General features: G+C 39.9%; 1 protein-coding gene across 10 annotated transcripts in view; it reads left to right on the top strand.

Annotated features, from left to right (window-relative positions):
* cacna1c (calcium channel, voltage-dependent, L type, alpha 1C subunit) overlaps window positions 1–16,659 on the top strand; it is a 292,067-nt gene that overhangs the window by 78,336 nt on the left and 197,072 nt on the right. For all 10 annotated transcript variants that reach the window (XM_074697816.1, XM_074697807.1, XM_074697809.1 and 7 more), the window contains exons 2-3: window positions 3,011–3,446; window positions 12,679–12,784. In XM_074697816.1, coding sequence (XP_074553917.1) covers window positions 3,011–3,446; window positions 12,679–12,784 — 542 coding nt within the window. The remainder of the gene's footprint in view (window positions 1–3,010; window positions 3,447–12,678; window positions 12,785–16,659) is intronic.

The raw sequence follows: 16,659 nt of genomic DNA, 5'->3' as shown, positions 1-16,659 counted from the left end.
CAGTAGGAAAAGACTACGGGTAACCCCAGTTATTCTGTTTGAATAAATTCAGCAGCTTAATGCAAACAGATGAGTACAATATTCAGTATTACCACGTTTTAGCTTCACTTTTGACACAGTGAAGGGAGTTAGCATGATTGACCCAGCTGCTTATGATTTCTGTCAGAATGTATATGTGTGGTTTCTTATGTAGAATATTTTTCTTATTTATATCCTCACATGGACACATACAAAACATATTCATACATTCATACTACAACTAGTGGTTGGAATCAATTAAAGAAATCGTATTAGTTTGAGGTTTTGTAACTAATTAGTTGAAATTACATTAAGTTTTATTTTACATTTTGGCGCATTATAATATTCAACACACGTATATATGGATTTGACTCAATATAAAAAAAAAAAAGGCATACATGAGCTTTAAATACAAAATCAAGTCTGTTTTCAATTAAATTGCAGTGCAGTTCTATAAGCCAAAAGGTTAAAATCTTTAACTCTTTAAAGCCCGACCCATCAAAAAATAGCCAGGAAACTCTTATTTGGACCTGAGATTTTTATTAACCAAAACAAAATCCACCAATAAGTTTTGCTGTATCATGATTTATGATGTATTTTTGGCATTTTTCTCAATGCAGAAAATACTTTTTTTTTAAAAAGAGTCACAATTTAGATGTTGTTCTTACCACAACTTTAGCTGTTTGTGATGGAATGATGATCTATGAGAGGGGTAGAATACATTTAAAAAATATAAATTTTTGAATAGTTTTAAAAACTATTTATGATATTAATGAGATGGATCTTTTTAAAACTTATGTATCAAATATGATACGTTTGGTAAAATAGGGTTCATGGCTTTCTGTAAACTTGAGTGCGGGTTAGCGACAATTCATACGCTGTTATCTGGACTAGCTCTGGCTGTACAGTCTGTGGCTGCTACACGTAGGAAGCTATCATTCCTCTGGTAATATTCAAACTCCAATTCTCTTATTCACACTTACATTCAAAACATTTTCCACTTAAATTTTCCAACCAGCAGGTCAAGCACCACTGTCTCCTCCAATCTGGTTTCTACCAGGGAGGTTTCAAATTGGGGACATTGAGTATTGCTAAGACTGGTCTACAAAGAAACGTTTGTTTTCTGGAGTAAAAAAATAAAATGAGTTAATTTTCAACTCCACATTTTTCTCTGTAATTAATTTATCATTGTTAAAATCTTTAGGTCCTAGCCCATATGTGTGTTGAATTATGTTAGACTACTTAAAATTGTACAGTATGTCACTTATTACAAAATTGAAAGGTTTTATTGGTTACGCGATTAAGGTGACATACAACAGCTGGTCTTGTCACAGATCTGTTGGTCATAAAGTTAGCCTCATAGCATAATTGCCATATTATACACATTGAAGTTATAATTTTGCAAGCCTCATAGAATTAGAAAAGTTAAAGAATTTTAAGTATGGATAAGTAAACAAATATAATATAGACAGTATAAACATAATAATAGAAATAGATAGAATATAAAAAAAGAAAAGAAAAAAAAACATGAAAGACTGAGTATTTCCTCCCTTTTTGAAATCTTTGAAGTATATTTGTGGCAGTTGTAATGGTTCTGATGAAAGAGGAGGAGTTAGAGGTGAAGCAGTTGCTGTATGAATAACACACACATACTGTGAACGATTCACTGTTGTAGACACTCCACATGTGAAGAGGGATTCTCCTGTGCGATGAAGCTACAACTCCCAGATTTAATGTTCCCTCCCACCATCATTCACTGAGTTCATACTAAGAAATGAAAAGCTCTGAATGGGATTTCAGCTGGCATGATAAACCCTCTGTAATCACACTAAGCATGCAGGATAAGTCTATCACCCTCCTGCACTACTCGATTTACTTTTTCCACCTCTTTTTGTCTCCTTATCTCTGTTATAACAGCTCAGATTGGATTAACTTTGCAGGGGTTCTTAAAGATTTGTAAGTCTTTCTCCCAAAGTAGCTTTGCATTTAGGGGATTTGGGAATTTGACAGTTTGAATGATATTTAAGAGTGATGGAGCTCAGTTGTTAGATAATGATTTATTCACTTCAATTTAACAGTTATTTTGGATTACTTTGGTTATTATTTAAAGAATAAGTTTTGCTCTAACAATCTGAGGTGATTCCAGTTTGTGAGATTAGCTCTGTGTTCAGACAGCGACAGCGTTCACGTTTTGTTCACCCTGAAAGGAGTCTGTGGGGTGAGGGTGTTTGTGTAAACCTTGCTCTGATGTCAGAGCGAAGGGTGGGCTAAGAGGATATTCTAGCTGTCTTTAATCTGGCTAAGCATACTGCACAGTATGGATAATCCTCCCGCTCTAACAGTACTTTCACTCATTCATCCTTATTCCTATTTGTCGGGGTGATACAACTACAGTATGTAATCTCACTGAGATTATTGTAATTCTGTCTCTCATTTCACTTCAACGTTCCTCTCCTCTTTTATTCATACATTTGTTTGCAGTTTGAAATAGAACTTGAGAACATACATTGAACCTCTTACTCCTAGGGTTTCAGATTTTTGTGACTTTAAAAATAAGGTGGCTGTAGGAAGTTGTTGTAATGACTCATTGGAGCAGGAGAATGATCATTACAGCAGCCAGTAGTTGTTGCTCTGTCGAGTGGTGCTGTGTATGGATGTTGACACATAGGGACAGGACTGCTTAACCTACACAATATGTTTTGGAGCTAAACAGCACACAGTTAGCTCTGTCGGACTATCTTGACAGATGGAAGTCTATTAGTCATCGTTCTATTCTACAGGGAGTCATTTCAGTGTCTGAGAAATGTACAGAGCTTACTAACCGATGTGTCAACACTGTAAACCCTTCTGAAACCTACAAAATAAACTAACAAGCTGTAGAATATTCAGACTCTGTATCGACGTCAGTTTGATGCTTTGAATTATTAATTTAAGAGTCTGCCGACGGTTGTGTACAGTGTTGATTAATTCCATCTTTGTCTTCCTCCCTCAGGCTCCGACTACTCTCCTCCTCCGCCCCTTCCCCGCCCTCCTCCCCCCGGACTGACCAACGAGCATGGTGGCACTGTGAGCCACAGTGACCACGGTGGAGGAGGGGGCGGGGTCAACCATGGGGTGGGCGTGGTGGGCCTGGCACCGGAGCACATCGCTACGCCGGGGGCGGCCTTGAGCTGGCAGGCCGCCATCGATGCTGCACGGCAAGCGAAGATGATGGGCAACGCCGCGTCTAGCGGTGGAGGGGCAGGGCTTGGGTCGGGAGGGGGCGGGCCCATCTCCACGGCCAGCTCCACGCAAAGAAAGAGACAACACTATAGCTCCAAGCCCAAGAAACCGACGACGACGACAGCGACGAGGCCGCCACGAGCCCTGCTGTGTCTTACACTCAAGAACCCAATCCGCAGGGCTTGCATCAGCATCGTAGAGTGGAAGTATCCTTTAACCAGGCAGATCAGAAAATCTGTACTGATGTTTTTTTTTGTTTGTTTTTATTGCATTTATGGGCTGCCGTATAATGTTTAAAAAACAAGTTTATTTTGCCACAAAACTTCAAAATCAACACGTTAGCCAGTCATTCACAAGCCTCACTCATTAACTGTCAAACCATTTGCATTGCAGCCCTATCCTCCTCCATTTGTAAGGCCACATCCTGAAAGCTAGCGAAAAAAAAAAGAAACATGGCAAAAAGAAAAAAAAAAGAGGGCGATTCATTGTCTCTTTTCCCTATTCTGATCTTTTCCTTTCTTAAATAATCTCTCCTCTCTCATGTCTCTCTTGGTGTTATTCTCTGCTCTCCAATCACGTGTACTAATCCTTTTCCCCTCCGTCTGTCTGTCGTCTGTCTCGCGCTTTCTATTTTTTCTTCCCCTTCTTTCATCTGACACTCTTTTCTCACAGGAAGATAAAACAAATAGAGTCATTTTCATCCTCCTTCACACCTCATCTCAGCGTATGTCTATCCCAAAGCCTCCTCAGTGCATTCATGCTCCCTCCCTCAGGTCTGTCCCTGCCTCTGTTCCTCCTTTGCTCCTTCCACCTTCTAACCCCAAGTCTCTCACCATTTATTGTATTTCTTTCATTCCCTCTGCCCATCCAAATCCCTTTATTCCTGCTACTCCTCCACCCATCCTCCCTTTTTACCCTTCCTCTCCTGTGGAGATTTTTTCCCTATTTTTTAAGCTGCTGAACATAATGACTCGGTTTTCCCTCAGGCTGGGATGGAGGGAGACAGAAATGGTCAGCGTCACAGTGGAAGTGATATTTTATATGAGAGGGTCCACATGAACGTGAACTCAGCGGGAGCGCAGTCACTCTTCGTCCTCAGAGGTAGTGGAGGAGAGAAAGAGGAGGGGTTGGGGAAACGGGAAGGGCAGGACATGGATGTCGACAGGGGAGGAGGGGCGGGGGTGATGGAGCAGAGTAGCTGAGGAGAGAGGAAGGGAACCAGGGGAGGACAAGGAAGGTAAACAAGAGAAATGACAGAGCAGGGGGAGGGTAAATAATGAGTGAGGGGAGGAGGAGAAATGATAGGGGGATTACGAGAGAGGAGAGGAGAGGAGCAAAGTCAGAGGCTGCTGGTGATGAAGGAGAAGATGAGTTGGTATTACTGCTGTGTTTATGAGGGAGGCTTCATAACAACGTATAATCAATCAGATGTGATAACACTGTTTGACAAAAGAACAATACATCACACATACGTCCTTCCAACATGCACGCTGTAGGAGTCAAAGCTGGTTTGCAGCCTTGAGATCAAAATATTAAAGGGGGCTGTGAGGAGTTTGAAAGTGATCTTGAAAAAGTCTCCCTTCTAGATAAATGCCTGATCATAATCCACACTTTAAATTGAGATTATCATCACCAATATTGCTGGTCACAGGTTATTTTAAGTTGCTACTTCTTGGCTTTAAGATCAGGTCGACCTGGACCGGATTGATTTACAGCATGTCTAGGTCACTATGACAACACCACGCCAGCTGATGAGGTTTAGTAGAAAGAGATAAAACATATAGATCTGTGTTTTTCTCTGCTAAAAACAATTTCTGTGATTAATTTTGTAGTGATGGTGGACACAGGAGCCTAACTATCAGACAGAAAAAGGACAGAAGAGCAGAAGAAAGATAAACAGGAGAGTGATACAGCCAGAGCTAAAGGCTAATTAGCCTCTAGCTCTGGCTGTATCACTCTATAACACAGGGGCTAAGCTGTTTGTGATAATGTTCATTCTAACCCACAGTCAGCAGTTATTCTGCAGTGGTCTGTTCAAACTTGAGAGTCTATCAATAAAATGAAGAGTGAGGTTATGTTAGCTCTGCTTGGTAGATGACTGACAGGACATAGCTAACCAGCTAGCTAACGTTACACATTACAGACATGTCTTAGAGCACCGGGCTGCCAGCTGTGCTAAAAATGAACAGCTACTTAACTACTCACAAACTGACAGTGTTTACTTGTTGTCACATTAGTCTACAGATACATCGTAGCACCGGGCTGCCGATAGCACTACATATAGCCAGCTACTACACTGTTTGCCTGATGTCACGTTACCTGTGTGCGTTGTATCCAGTAAAAAGTTGTCTTGAACATAGAAAATTTGTTTCAATCTGATCTCCATTTAATTCCAAAACAAACACACCCCTCACTGAAAGTAATTTATGACAGTGTACGGAGGCTCTGGGCCAAAAGGTGGCAAGGGAGTGCAATCAAAACAGATCCTCCTCACAGCATCTTTAAGCAGCTGATAACACCATATTTCCTTTCCTACATTTTCAAAGCAATAAACTTCTAAAAACTATGAAATTTAAAATACAAATAGATCTTCATCTAAAGATTTTCTTCTCATCTCGCCTTCTTTGTATCCTTCTTTGTTTAGAGTGTTTGTGCTAAGTCGTGAAGTAAGCCTTAGATTAATCCCGTCCGGGTGTGATGTAAGAAAAAAAAATTGCACGCATAAACCTCAGGGTCACTGGAATAATCTTACCCAGTGACTGATGAGTGTTCAGATCATTACCCACAATTCCCTGCATCACTCACTGAAACAGCTCTGAGGCAGGGAAGTAAGTAAGTAAGGATGGAAGGGAGCGACAGAGGAAGAGGTAAAGGAGGAAAGATGAGAGACACAAAGGGGGCTCAAAGGGGGTGTAAGGCTGAAAGAGAGGAAGAGGTAAACAGGAAGCGCCTCTCCACAGCAAAGTAGAAAAAATGGAGGAAGAAGCACAACATCAAAATAACAGTAAATTTCGTCCTTCACTGCTTCACTGTCTGCTGTTAGTTTGGGATGTCCTTTATAACTGCGGTGTGTGTGAATGCAGCGTGTGTTTGAACACTTTTCTGTGGGTGACTTTGAGCTCTGTTTGTGTGTACGAGATGCATTCCTGTATTGTTGTTATTCTACAGGCTTTGTATCTGTGTGTGTGTGTGTGTGTGTGCACGTGTTCTGCGAGTACCTCGGTCTCCGGAGATAGCAGATCCAAAATCTTCCTCTCCTCCTCATCTGTTACCATGACAACAGCTGCTGCTCTCAACAGGTCGATGGGGCCTGTCTGAGCTCACACTCACACACACACACGTAGGTAGACACTTGTCATAGTTACACTAGGATGATGATGATGAGGGACCAGAGCACGCACATGCTGAAACACAGCACTCAGTCACGCTGTGTAATTATAGCATTTGAGTATTACCTGCACGCTGCAGGGTCAGCCTGACAGACAGGCAGAGCGGGGGCAGGTGTACATCTAACTACTATGTTGTCCTCATGAAATGGCGCTAAGTGGCAGTTAAGAAAAATTGTTATTGAGTGCATTTACACACAGACACTCCCTGTTTCCTGACTGACAGCTCGTGTTGTGCATCCAGTCCCATTATTTGTAGACGGATAAGCGTCCCCAGCCTGACACACAACAGTGGCTTTCCCAGATAACATCCCTGGTTCCTTATTTGGTAACGTCAAGATAAGAGATATTCTGTGACACTTGTGGTGTTAATGTGAGGAAACAGCTGAATGTGAATGTTTCAGAGAGTAACAGCTTCCCTGTGTATGTAGATGCAATCCTACTGTGACACTTTATTGTAAGCATATCCAGTTAGCTCGTTAAAATGCTGATTGTGTGTGTTTAACTCCTAAATACCTCAGACAGTAGCACCCTGGTGAATACAGCACCATGGCTGCTGGGAAACAGCTGAGCTAACTGGATGCTGATTTCAAACTACGTTTATCTGTTTCTGTTTTTTAAACGCTGTCAGAGTCAGTTTTGCTAATCAGTGTACAGTTTTAATATACGATTCGAAGCTTCCCCTCTGAATCAGACCAGCAAAATTTTCTCCAAGTGCTATTTTTCTCTCAGTAGCTCGGTCGACTATAGATTTATTATCATGTTGATAGAAGCAGACCTCAAGGGTTTCTTAAATTATGGGTCAGGAACCCAGAATGAGTCACAGGCCTGTTTTTCTGCGAATCCCACATGTCTGGAGTGTTTTCTAACGAGCCCCCACTACAAGGGTTAGTGATTATTTTGATGCATTTTGGTCCCTCACTGAACGAGCTGCCTGATCTTGTGGCTGATGATGTTCAAGGGTCAGGCTTTAATCCAAACATATACTGAGTATCAGGCCTGCAATATGTTTTTTTCTCCTCCCTCTTCCCTCTTTTTTCCCCTCCCCATCGAGCTGCTCCTAACACTGTAGTTAAGCTGCTAAAACTGATTGCTGTGTTTTTCTGGAGGGGCCACACACGGCTAGATTGGTGGTGTGATTAAAGGTGATGACAGATTGTCAGAGTTGAATTCACATGCTCTGATTTGAACTGAAACTTGCTTTTTACTTGTCAGGAGAGGTTTATCATGCTTCTGGAAATTGAAGCTTATCTGAAACCATAAAGGGACAAGTTTGAAAAAGGCAAATTTTCAACCAGCAGCACTGACAGAAAGTAGATTTACTCAAGTTCAGACATGTCATCTAAGTCTTTTAGAAAGAAATTTGTACATGTTTACTGATGGATAAAATGATGATGAATGTTTGAGCTTTGGGCTTGAATCAACAAATCCAATTAAGGTGTAATTTTTAACCACAGAAACCTTTTGTCTATCAGAACCAGGGTCTAGATTAGGTTTAGCGGTAAAAAAAACATTAGTTGGTTAGTTCTTTTGTAACAGGCATTTGTTTTCTGGTGAATTTGTTTGAACATACTTTCTAGGGACAGGCTCTAATTTTCAAAGCTGGAAACTTTCCATTCAAATTTTTGGAAATTAACAGGAAAAAGGCTCATCTCTAGTACGTTCTTTGGTACATTCATCAATTTGTTGTTTTGTTATTTGGTTAGTCACAGTCGTTGGTTGTTTTATTTTTCTTCTTTGGTTTGGTTTGGTGGTTGTTGGGTTGGTTAGTTTTGTTTGATTGTTTTTTTGTTTTTAACATGATAATTCTGGTTTACCAAACACAAAATACATAACGTATTAGAAAAAAATGAATCGTGATTATCGCCAACTTACATCACACATCACTCATCAATTACAGCCATCAATGTCAGGTGAATTATTAGCATTAAAGTTATATGATTTTATCCATCCCAGAGAAAAAAATCATCTGTGTTGACCAGTAGGTCAAATCTCTGTCACTATCCTGTCTGTTACTCTTGTGTCCGGGATACATACACACACACATGCACACAGATGTGAACAGTAGTTCCCAAAGACAGGGTCAGAACCCCCTTAGTGGTTGTGAAGAATTGATAAGATGTTTGCAAAATGCTTTCCAAGATCAAAAACTGCTTTTAATTACATATTTCATTGATAAATGTAAAAATATAAACAAAAATAGAGGTTACATTTTAAATCAGCCATGCTGCAAAAGTTTAATCTGTTTCCACATTTCTTCTTTGAAGAACCCAGAGAAGACTAAGCCAGGACAACAACAGTAACAGTGGCTGCAGATCAATTTAGGAAACACAGTAACTTAGTGGTCTAATTTGTTTTACTGATCAGCTAATTTGAGTATTTCAGGTCCTTTTTGTTTGTTTAGGAAGTTTAGGAACCCCTAAAATTTTAAATTCAGATCCACTTTGTATTCAGTAGTGTTTATATCTTCATCAGCAGCAATCCTCTTCCCCGGGCCTCTCAGATCATTAAACTTTGCGACTTTATAAAACATTCTGTGAATGGAGACAGTTTGTGCTGTGAGAGGGAGACAGAAACAAGGAGACGGTCAGGGTATGAAGGTTTAGGAGTGTGTCTGCACATTTGTGTGTGGTCCATAAATGTGTGTGTGTGGGAGGGAAGCAGAGGGGAGGAGAGATGATTGGATACAGTTTATGAATTAATACTTAAACGTTTAAAGAATAGAGAGCAAATAAAAAGTTAGTTTAAGCCATCTATGTGTCCATTTATATCACAATGTTTCTGACATTATTGAAAAATTGATTGATTGAAATTATTTATTTATTTATTTGATTTAGAATTATTTTTTGAAGGGGATGTGAGGACTTTGAAAGTGATCTTGATGCAGCCCGAGTTAAAGGTTATAAGGCCTAAACTGTAATAATGTTTATTCCAGCCCACAGTCAGCAGTTATTCTGCAGTGGTCTGTTCAAACTTCAGAGTCAATCAGTAAAATGAAGGGTGAGGTTACTTTAGTTCTAGTTGGTAGATGACTTGCAGGACATAACCAGGATTCACTAACTTTACACATTACAGACAGTTCTTAGAGCACTGGGCTGTCAGCTGTGGTAAATATAAACAGCTTCTAACAAACTGACAGTGTTTACTTATTGCCACGTTAGCCTACAGATACGTCAGAGCACCAGGCTGCCGATAGCACTACATATTGCCGGCTACGATAACATTTGCTTGGTGTCATGTTTCAAACAGTAGCACTACTTAACTGTACTGCTAAATACCTTACGTCAGCACGTTGTATCAGGTAAAAAGTTGTCTTGAACAAAGAAAATTTGTTTGATCTGATCTCCATTTAATTCCAAAACAAACACACGCCTCACTGAAAGCAATTTACAACAGTGTGTGGAGACCCCGAGCCACAAGGTGGCAAGGGAGTGCAATTAAAACAGATCCTCTTCACAGCATCTTTAATTAGTTGGTTGGTCAGTTGGTTTATAGGTTGGCCTGCAAGTTATTTACCTTTGACTTGAAATGCAAGCTTAGCTACAGGTAGTTCTGAATGTTTTTAGATATGGATATCAATTGTATGGGCGTATATTGTGGTCATAAGATTTAGCCCCTCTCTTACTCTTAAATACCTTCACTCAGTGAAGCTTGAACTCTTTTTTTTATTGCTTGGCATGCTGCATCTGAATTATCATCACTGTTAGTCTTCTAGATTTATAGCATAAAGCATCAGAACATGTTTGTTTATGTCCACAGGGTTTGGAGTCTAGATTAATTTGACTTGCCAAGACTAAAGGAAGTAGGGAAAGGAAAGAGGGATGGGGTGAAATAAGAGAGCAGAGCGAGGTGGAGGAAGGTGACAGCAGTGGCAGTTAGTAATTGTGTGGATGAAAACCAGACCTCCTTTTATCTCTCCTTCACATTCTCTCCCTCTCACTTTTTTCTCTCACCCTCTCCCTCTCGTCCTCTCTGAGGCCAAGAATAATGAGGTCACTCCCCTCTCAAGGACCATTCCATATAAAAACCCTCTGCCTCTTTCGTCTCTCTCCTCTCATTCCATCCCGCTCCCACTCTCTCCCCTGTCCACATCCTGTCTTCCACGCGACAGGCCGGCTCCTCTCTGCACCCATATTAGGAAATGCACTGTCTCCTGCACTCACAAAGAGTCTCCTAAGTGACCCAATATGTCTTATTGTTAATGAAAAGGCCGACTCAACAGCTTTGATCCCTCTCATTGTGTAAACCGCTGGAGCACTTTGCAGTGTGTGTGTGTGTGTGTATGTGTGTATCTGCACCTCTGCTTATGTAAGAATGTATTAGCTTGTTTAAAAATATCTCATTGTTGAACTAACCTGACCGATATGAAGAATTAGCTTTGGGAAAGGTCAGAAAATTTAGTTTGCGTGGTGAATTTATCATCATACGCCAAACACGTAACAGAAGACTTATTTTAAAAATGTCTGAAATAGACTGTAGGGTTATGAGGGTCAGTCAAAAATGAATCCTGATCTCAAGACTTTGTTACAAAGATCCAAGAGTGGCACAGCCTGAGTACGGTTCTCCCCAGTCCACAGTTAAACATTAGTTAAAGGGGCTGTGAGGAGTTTGAAAGTGATCTTGAAAAAGTCTCCCATCTAGATATATACCCAATCATAATCCACACTTTAAAATGAGATTATCAGCACCAATATTGCTGGTTACGGACTAGATTGATCTACAGCACGTCTAGGTCTCTATGACAACACCATGTTAGCTGACGAAGTTTAGTGGTGGGAAGAGATAAACACAGAGAACTGTGTTTTTCCCTACAACAAAACGATTTCTAGGACTAATTTTGTAGTGGTGGTGGATACTGGAGCCTAACTGTCGGACATAAAAAGGACAGAAGAGCAAAAGAAAAAGCTAACCAGGAGAGTGATACAGCCCGAGCTCAAGGCTAATTAGCCTTTAGCTCGGGCTGTATCACTCTATAAAACAGGGGCTAAACTGTGGGTGACTAAACTTGAGAGTCTATCAACAAAATGAAGAATGAGGTTATGTTAGCTCTGATTGGTAGATGACTGGCAGGACATAGCTAACCAGGATTGACTAACATTACACATTGCAGACATGTCTAAGAGCACTAGACTGCCAGCTGTGCTAAAAATGAACAGCCACTAAACTACTTACAAACTGACAGTGTTTACTTATTGTCACGTTAGCCTACAGATACGTCGGAGCACCGGCCTGCCGATAGCACTACATATAGCCAGATGCTACAACGTTTGCTTGATGTCATGTTTCAATCCAAAGCTCTACGTAACTGTACTGCTAAATACCCTACCTGTATCCAGTAAAAAGTTGTCTTGATCAAAGAAAATTGGTTTTGATCCAATCTTCATTTAACGACAGTGTGTGGAGACTCCAGGCCAGCAGGTGGCGAGGGAGTGCAATTCAAACAGATTCTCCTCATTAACCTGACACGCCAGCTGAACAGTTTCATACATCTGCTGAGGAAATATTTCACTAGTCCATCTGGATAGCAGCTCTTCAGATTTGTTTTCAGAGGCAGAACCTTCAAAAAAATCAGCAGCTGGTGATTGGACGACCAATCTGATTGACACAATCACCACAGACCAATCTACATCAAGCCATGGTATGACGTAGCTTATCTGCACCGCTGTTGAGAAACAACAGACGAACAACTACAGGAACAGGAGAAACAGCTGTGATAATGGCGTTAGACGACTGCTGCCGTTTTTGTTAAGTTATCTTAAGAATCAAAGGACAGCTAACAAGTACAAAAGTCTGCTGACGACATGTCTACTCAGCACTTCCACTGCTCCCGCCTCTCTTCCCTGATTGGGCCGGTCAGAATTTAGCCGAGTGAAATCATTGGTCAATGGAGCCTAGCAAGATGGATCTGCAGGACTTCAGAAACTGAATCAGGCAGGTCCATCGGCTCTGCAAGGTTACGTCTTCATAGCATCTTTAGAAGAAGCTCTTGTCATGATGTGTCTGTCTTTTTTGTATTTGTACCAGTTTGTAATTTCCTTAACCTTCCTCTCAGACCATTTGAGATCATCATCCTGATGACCATCTTTGCCAACTGTGTGGCCTTAGCCGTCTACATCCCCTTCCCCGAGGATGACTCAAACGCCACCAACTCCAACCTGGTAAGTCCAATCCTCTAACAGCCTCACAGTTAAACTCTCTCTTTCGCTCTCTGTCTGAAGTTTGCTGGTATCTGCTTCCCACACTGCTCATTTCTTAAACCTGTTTTCTGTGGTTTGTATGGTCTCCAAAGATTCTTTTCCAGATGGTTCACCTCAGATCACACATTAGGGGTGAGGTTGATTTATGAAACATGGAGACAGCAGATTTTTGTTGTTGATTAGTGCTGCAGAGCGGCATGTCATTTGCACGTTTCCAGCTGATGCTGTCTGACACTGTGACTGGCATTAGAGTGAGTGGAAAGAGTAAAAGGCAAAATCGAAAAGTGAACTCATGGGATAGGGATAAAAGTGCAAAGATATACTCTTGAGTCACAGCAAATAAAGATATATCAGTTGATTTGATCAAGTGAAGTATTATTTTCCTACAAGCAAAAGAGAAAATTGTTCTTTGATTGGGTAATTCTAAGCTCTTATGTCAGAACATCCGCCCCTAAGCGATAAATACAGTGTAATTAGATTTTTCTCAAAGTAAAACAGAAATATCGTACAAAACAAAGACATCTGTTGCTTCTAAGCTCCGTTGTTTGGACTGCTACTTGCCAAACTTTTATCTAATTACCTAAACCTGGCTGCTCACCAGGTTGTAAGAGAGTGTGTGTAGCTCACTGAGTTGCTTTGTGCTCATGAAAATAAATATATGTTTCTATTTGCTCGCTTACCCTTGCAGGGTTAAAGGGTTCTTCAGCCAATCACTTTCCAGCGCACACACTCTCACACCGTGTATCTATATGACTTTTTTGTGCACCTTTGTGTGCATGTGTGTGTCAGCTTGCAGTTGTATACCAGTGTATTAGTGTGAAGAGGACATTAATCCCTCGAAGGCCGTCAACATCTGTCACTCTGGCGCTCTTTCATTCTTTGCTTCTTTCTAGTAATGCTTTTTCCACTTTCACTTCCTCCGGAGAGCTTATTCTGGACTGGTGTGGCCTTTGTTTGTATTTTTTAATCATGTCTGTTTGGAATATTACTCCAGCCTTGATATACACTGATGAGTAGAGATCTAACATTTGTACTTAGTGTGTCTCTACCCTCTAATTTACCTTGTAATGATACAGATTCGGAGCAGGTAGATGAGTCATTGATAGAGTAAATATCACCAAAGGAAGACAGCTGTTTTTATCTTTTCAGTCCTCTCTTCATCTCTGTAGTCCACTCACATATTAAACAGTGATGATGCTCCCTGTAATTGCAGAGCTGTTGAGGATTCTTAAAATCAGTCGCTTTGCCAGGATTTTGAATTGAAATGTCCGGCCAAAGAATCATGTCAGAAATGTTTGATAATAAAAGTAAAGAGCTGTTCATTGAAAACTTAGAGGCAGATATGGTTAAAAGAAGGGACAGGCGTTCCATGTGAAAGTAAGACACTACTAACTTTTTAATGATTCATCAGACAGCCCCTCTCCTACAGGCGTAAGGAAACAGGGTTTCATTTAATTACTGTGCAAAGTTGTTCAAGGCTAGTTAGATACGAAATATGAATAAATACACATACACCTACATTTATACTTTATCCAAGTTTTATAGAACAAAGTTTGTTGTTAGCCAATTTTTTAAATAATTATTTTGTTGAAGTTCCTCCTAGCTAGTGAAGTTATTGGAAGAAACACATTTTTAAGATGAGAAAAACTCAATATCATTTTTTAAAGCAACTTTTAAATACAGAGATGAAGCCCAAAGTGCTCAACAAAAGAACCGAGAAACATCTAGAAAAGCTCTCAGAGAGCGCAGACCTCCAACAAGAATATTGTGATTGTCACCAACACTTTAGTCCGACTTTAATGTTATACTCCCTTTCAGCAGACTGTCTGCTACAATTTGGTGTTAGTTGCAGGTTTGTACGATAATTTGTTTCCTGACGGTGTTGAAAATTATGATGACCCAGTACATATTTCATATTCTGGATTTTAGAATCCAGAATATTGCCAGGATCTGGATCGTACTTTTACATCTGTCAGAAATTATGGTGACCTTGTCTTGTATTGTTTTGCAAAGCAATCCGACCATTTATGGTGGAGTTATATACACATATGGTGAAAACAGCCCTATCTCACAAAAAGTCCTGGTTCCAGACTGTGATCTGGATCACCTCCAGAATTTTAAAATTAAAAATTTCATCCAGATCCATTTGTTAATTTTTGATTTATGTTGTTCACAGACGAACAGACAAACCCTTTCAAAAACTCCTTGGCAGAGGTAATTAATAGCAGCAATAGGTGAAAAGAGCTATTCAAAATACTTGAAAGTCAAAGATCTGATGAACATAATAAAGTAAATAAAGAATACATCAAGATTATTAGGATTACCATAAAGTAAATTAAACTAAATGAATTGAAATAACAAAAAAAAAAAATTCCTCTTGAATTTTTCGATTCTTCAAATATTTGAAAATCTGGAGTCATCCCTCCAGAAAAACCCTCTCCAAAGATCCTTACATGCTGTTTTTGTGCATGCATTGCTCTGCATGATACTCAGAAGGTGGCTTTCCTAGACAAGTGGTCTTGATAAAGACTGTATATGACATCCTACCTAAAATATAGTCAGTTAGTTTAGCAGAGACTGTTACCTTCTGAGATTTTATGTAATGACATACTTTCTAAATCATGCAGCGTACTCTTTTCTGTTCCTGAGTCAGAACCCCAAATGACTCCTGTTGCTGTTCAGCGGTGTGTGGGTGACTGAGATAAGCTAACACTTATGGTTCCTTACGATAGCATCCTCTGCCATCAGTGTATGAATGTGATGTGAATGGGTGATTGTGACTCAATGAGTGGTCTGAAAGACCAGCAGAGCACTGTGTGAGTACTAAAAGTCCATATAAATGAGTTTTCAGTGATCAGGTCATGTGCTTTAATTGATATATTATATTTTGTATAATCAGACAGTTGTCATGATGCTTCTTGAAAGCTTGGAGTTCCAAAAAATGTTTTTTTTTTTTTTGTTTTTTTTTTTAAATTAAGACACTGTTTAAAAAACAGTCATACTCTTCTGTTATATAAGTCTATACATAAGTATATATATATAATCCTGACACTGGAGACAGTTATGTCTGTTTCATATGGCATGCAAACATGCTCAGACATACATGTAAGGTTTCCCCTTCTTAATGAATCTATTTCTGACCTCAACCCTCACACCAACCAGTAAAAAAAACATGTACACACACCCCCACACACACACTCGTCAGCACCACCACAGCTGAAGCCAATTAGCTGTATCACCTCCTGACGGTCAGGAAGCGGCGTGCAGATGGACCATGGGCTTAAATACATGTTTGAACTGCGTGGCTGTGTACATGTGTTTGACGAAAAGAAGATTCTGGAAAACCACTTGGTTAACTTGAATGTGAAAACTGGCTTAAGTCCTGAGGTAATGTTTTGAAAATGAGGAGGCACTAAAAAACTGTTTTCTAACCAGAAAGTAAGTCCTCAAGGTTCAAATAGAGCCTGGTTGTGTGCGCTGTTGGATGAAACTTTGCAGGGGCACAATTTTATTTAAAAAAAGTAAAGTTTGTGATAGTTTTTGGATTTTTTGAGTTCCTTATTAAAGCTTGTCCCAGCATGAAACTCTGCTTAAATCTTAATACTTCACAAAATGTCCTCTAAGCTTTTATTACTGTGTTAGATTCCTGGATTTATACAAATGTTTTTCAAAATGAAAAACACATTAAACATCTGTGATCCACAAACTTTTAGTCAGCATGAAGATGTGTTTAAAAGAATGCTATCTACTAACATTTTCGGACATGTATACTTTCTTTGACGCTAATTAAGGCTCTGTTAGGACTTTATCAGTGATCTTGAAACAGTCTCACTTTA

This window comes from Halichoeres trimaculatus, unplaced genomic scaffold (assembly GCF_033239565.1).
Source record: "Halichoeres trimaculatus isolate MK-OKI-2021-1 unplaced genomic scaffold, fHalTri1.1 fHalTri1_scaffold_21, whole genome shotgun sequence".
In the NCBI taxonomy this organism is placed as follows: domain Eukaryota; kingdom Metazoa; phylum Chordata; class Actinopteri; order Labriformes; family Labridae; genus Halichoeres; species Halichoeres trimaculatus.
Note: the sequence above shows the minus strand (reverse complement) of the source record. Positions and strands in the feature narration are given on the sequence as shown.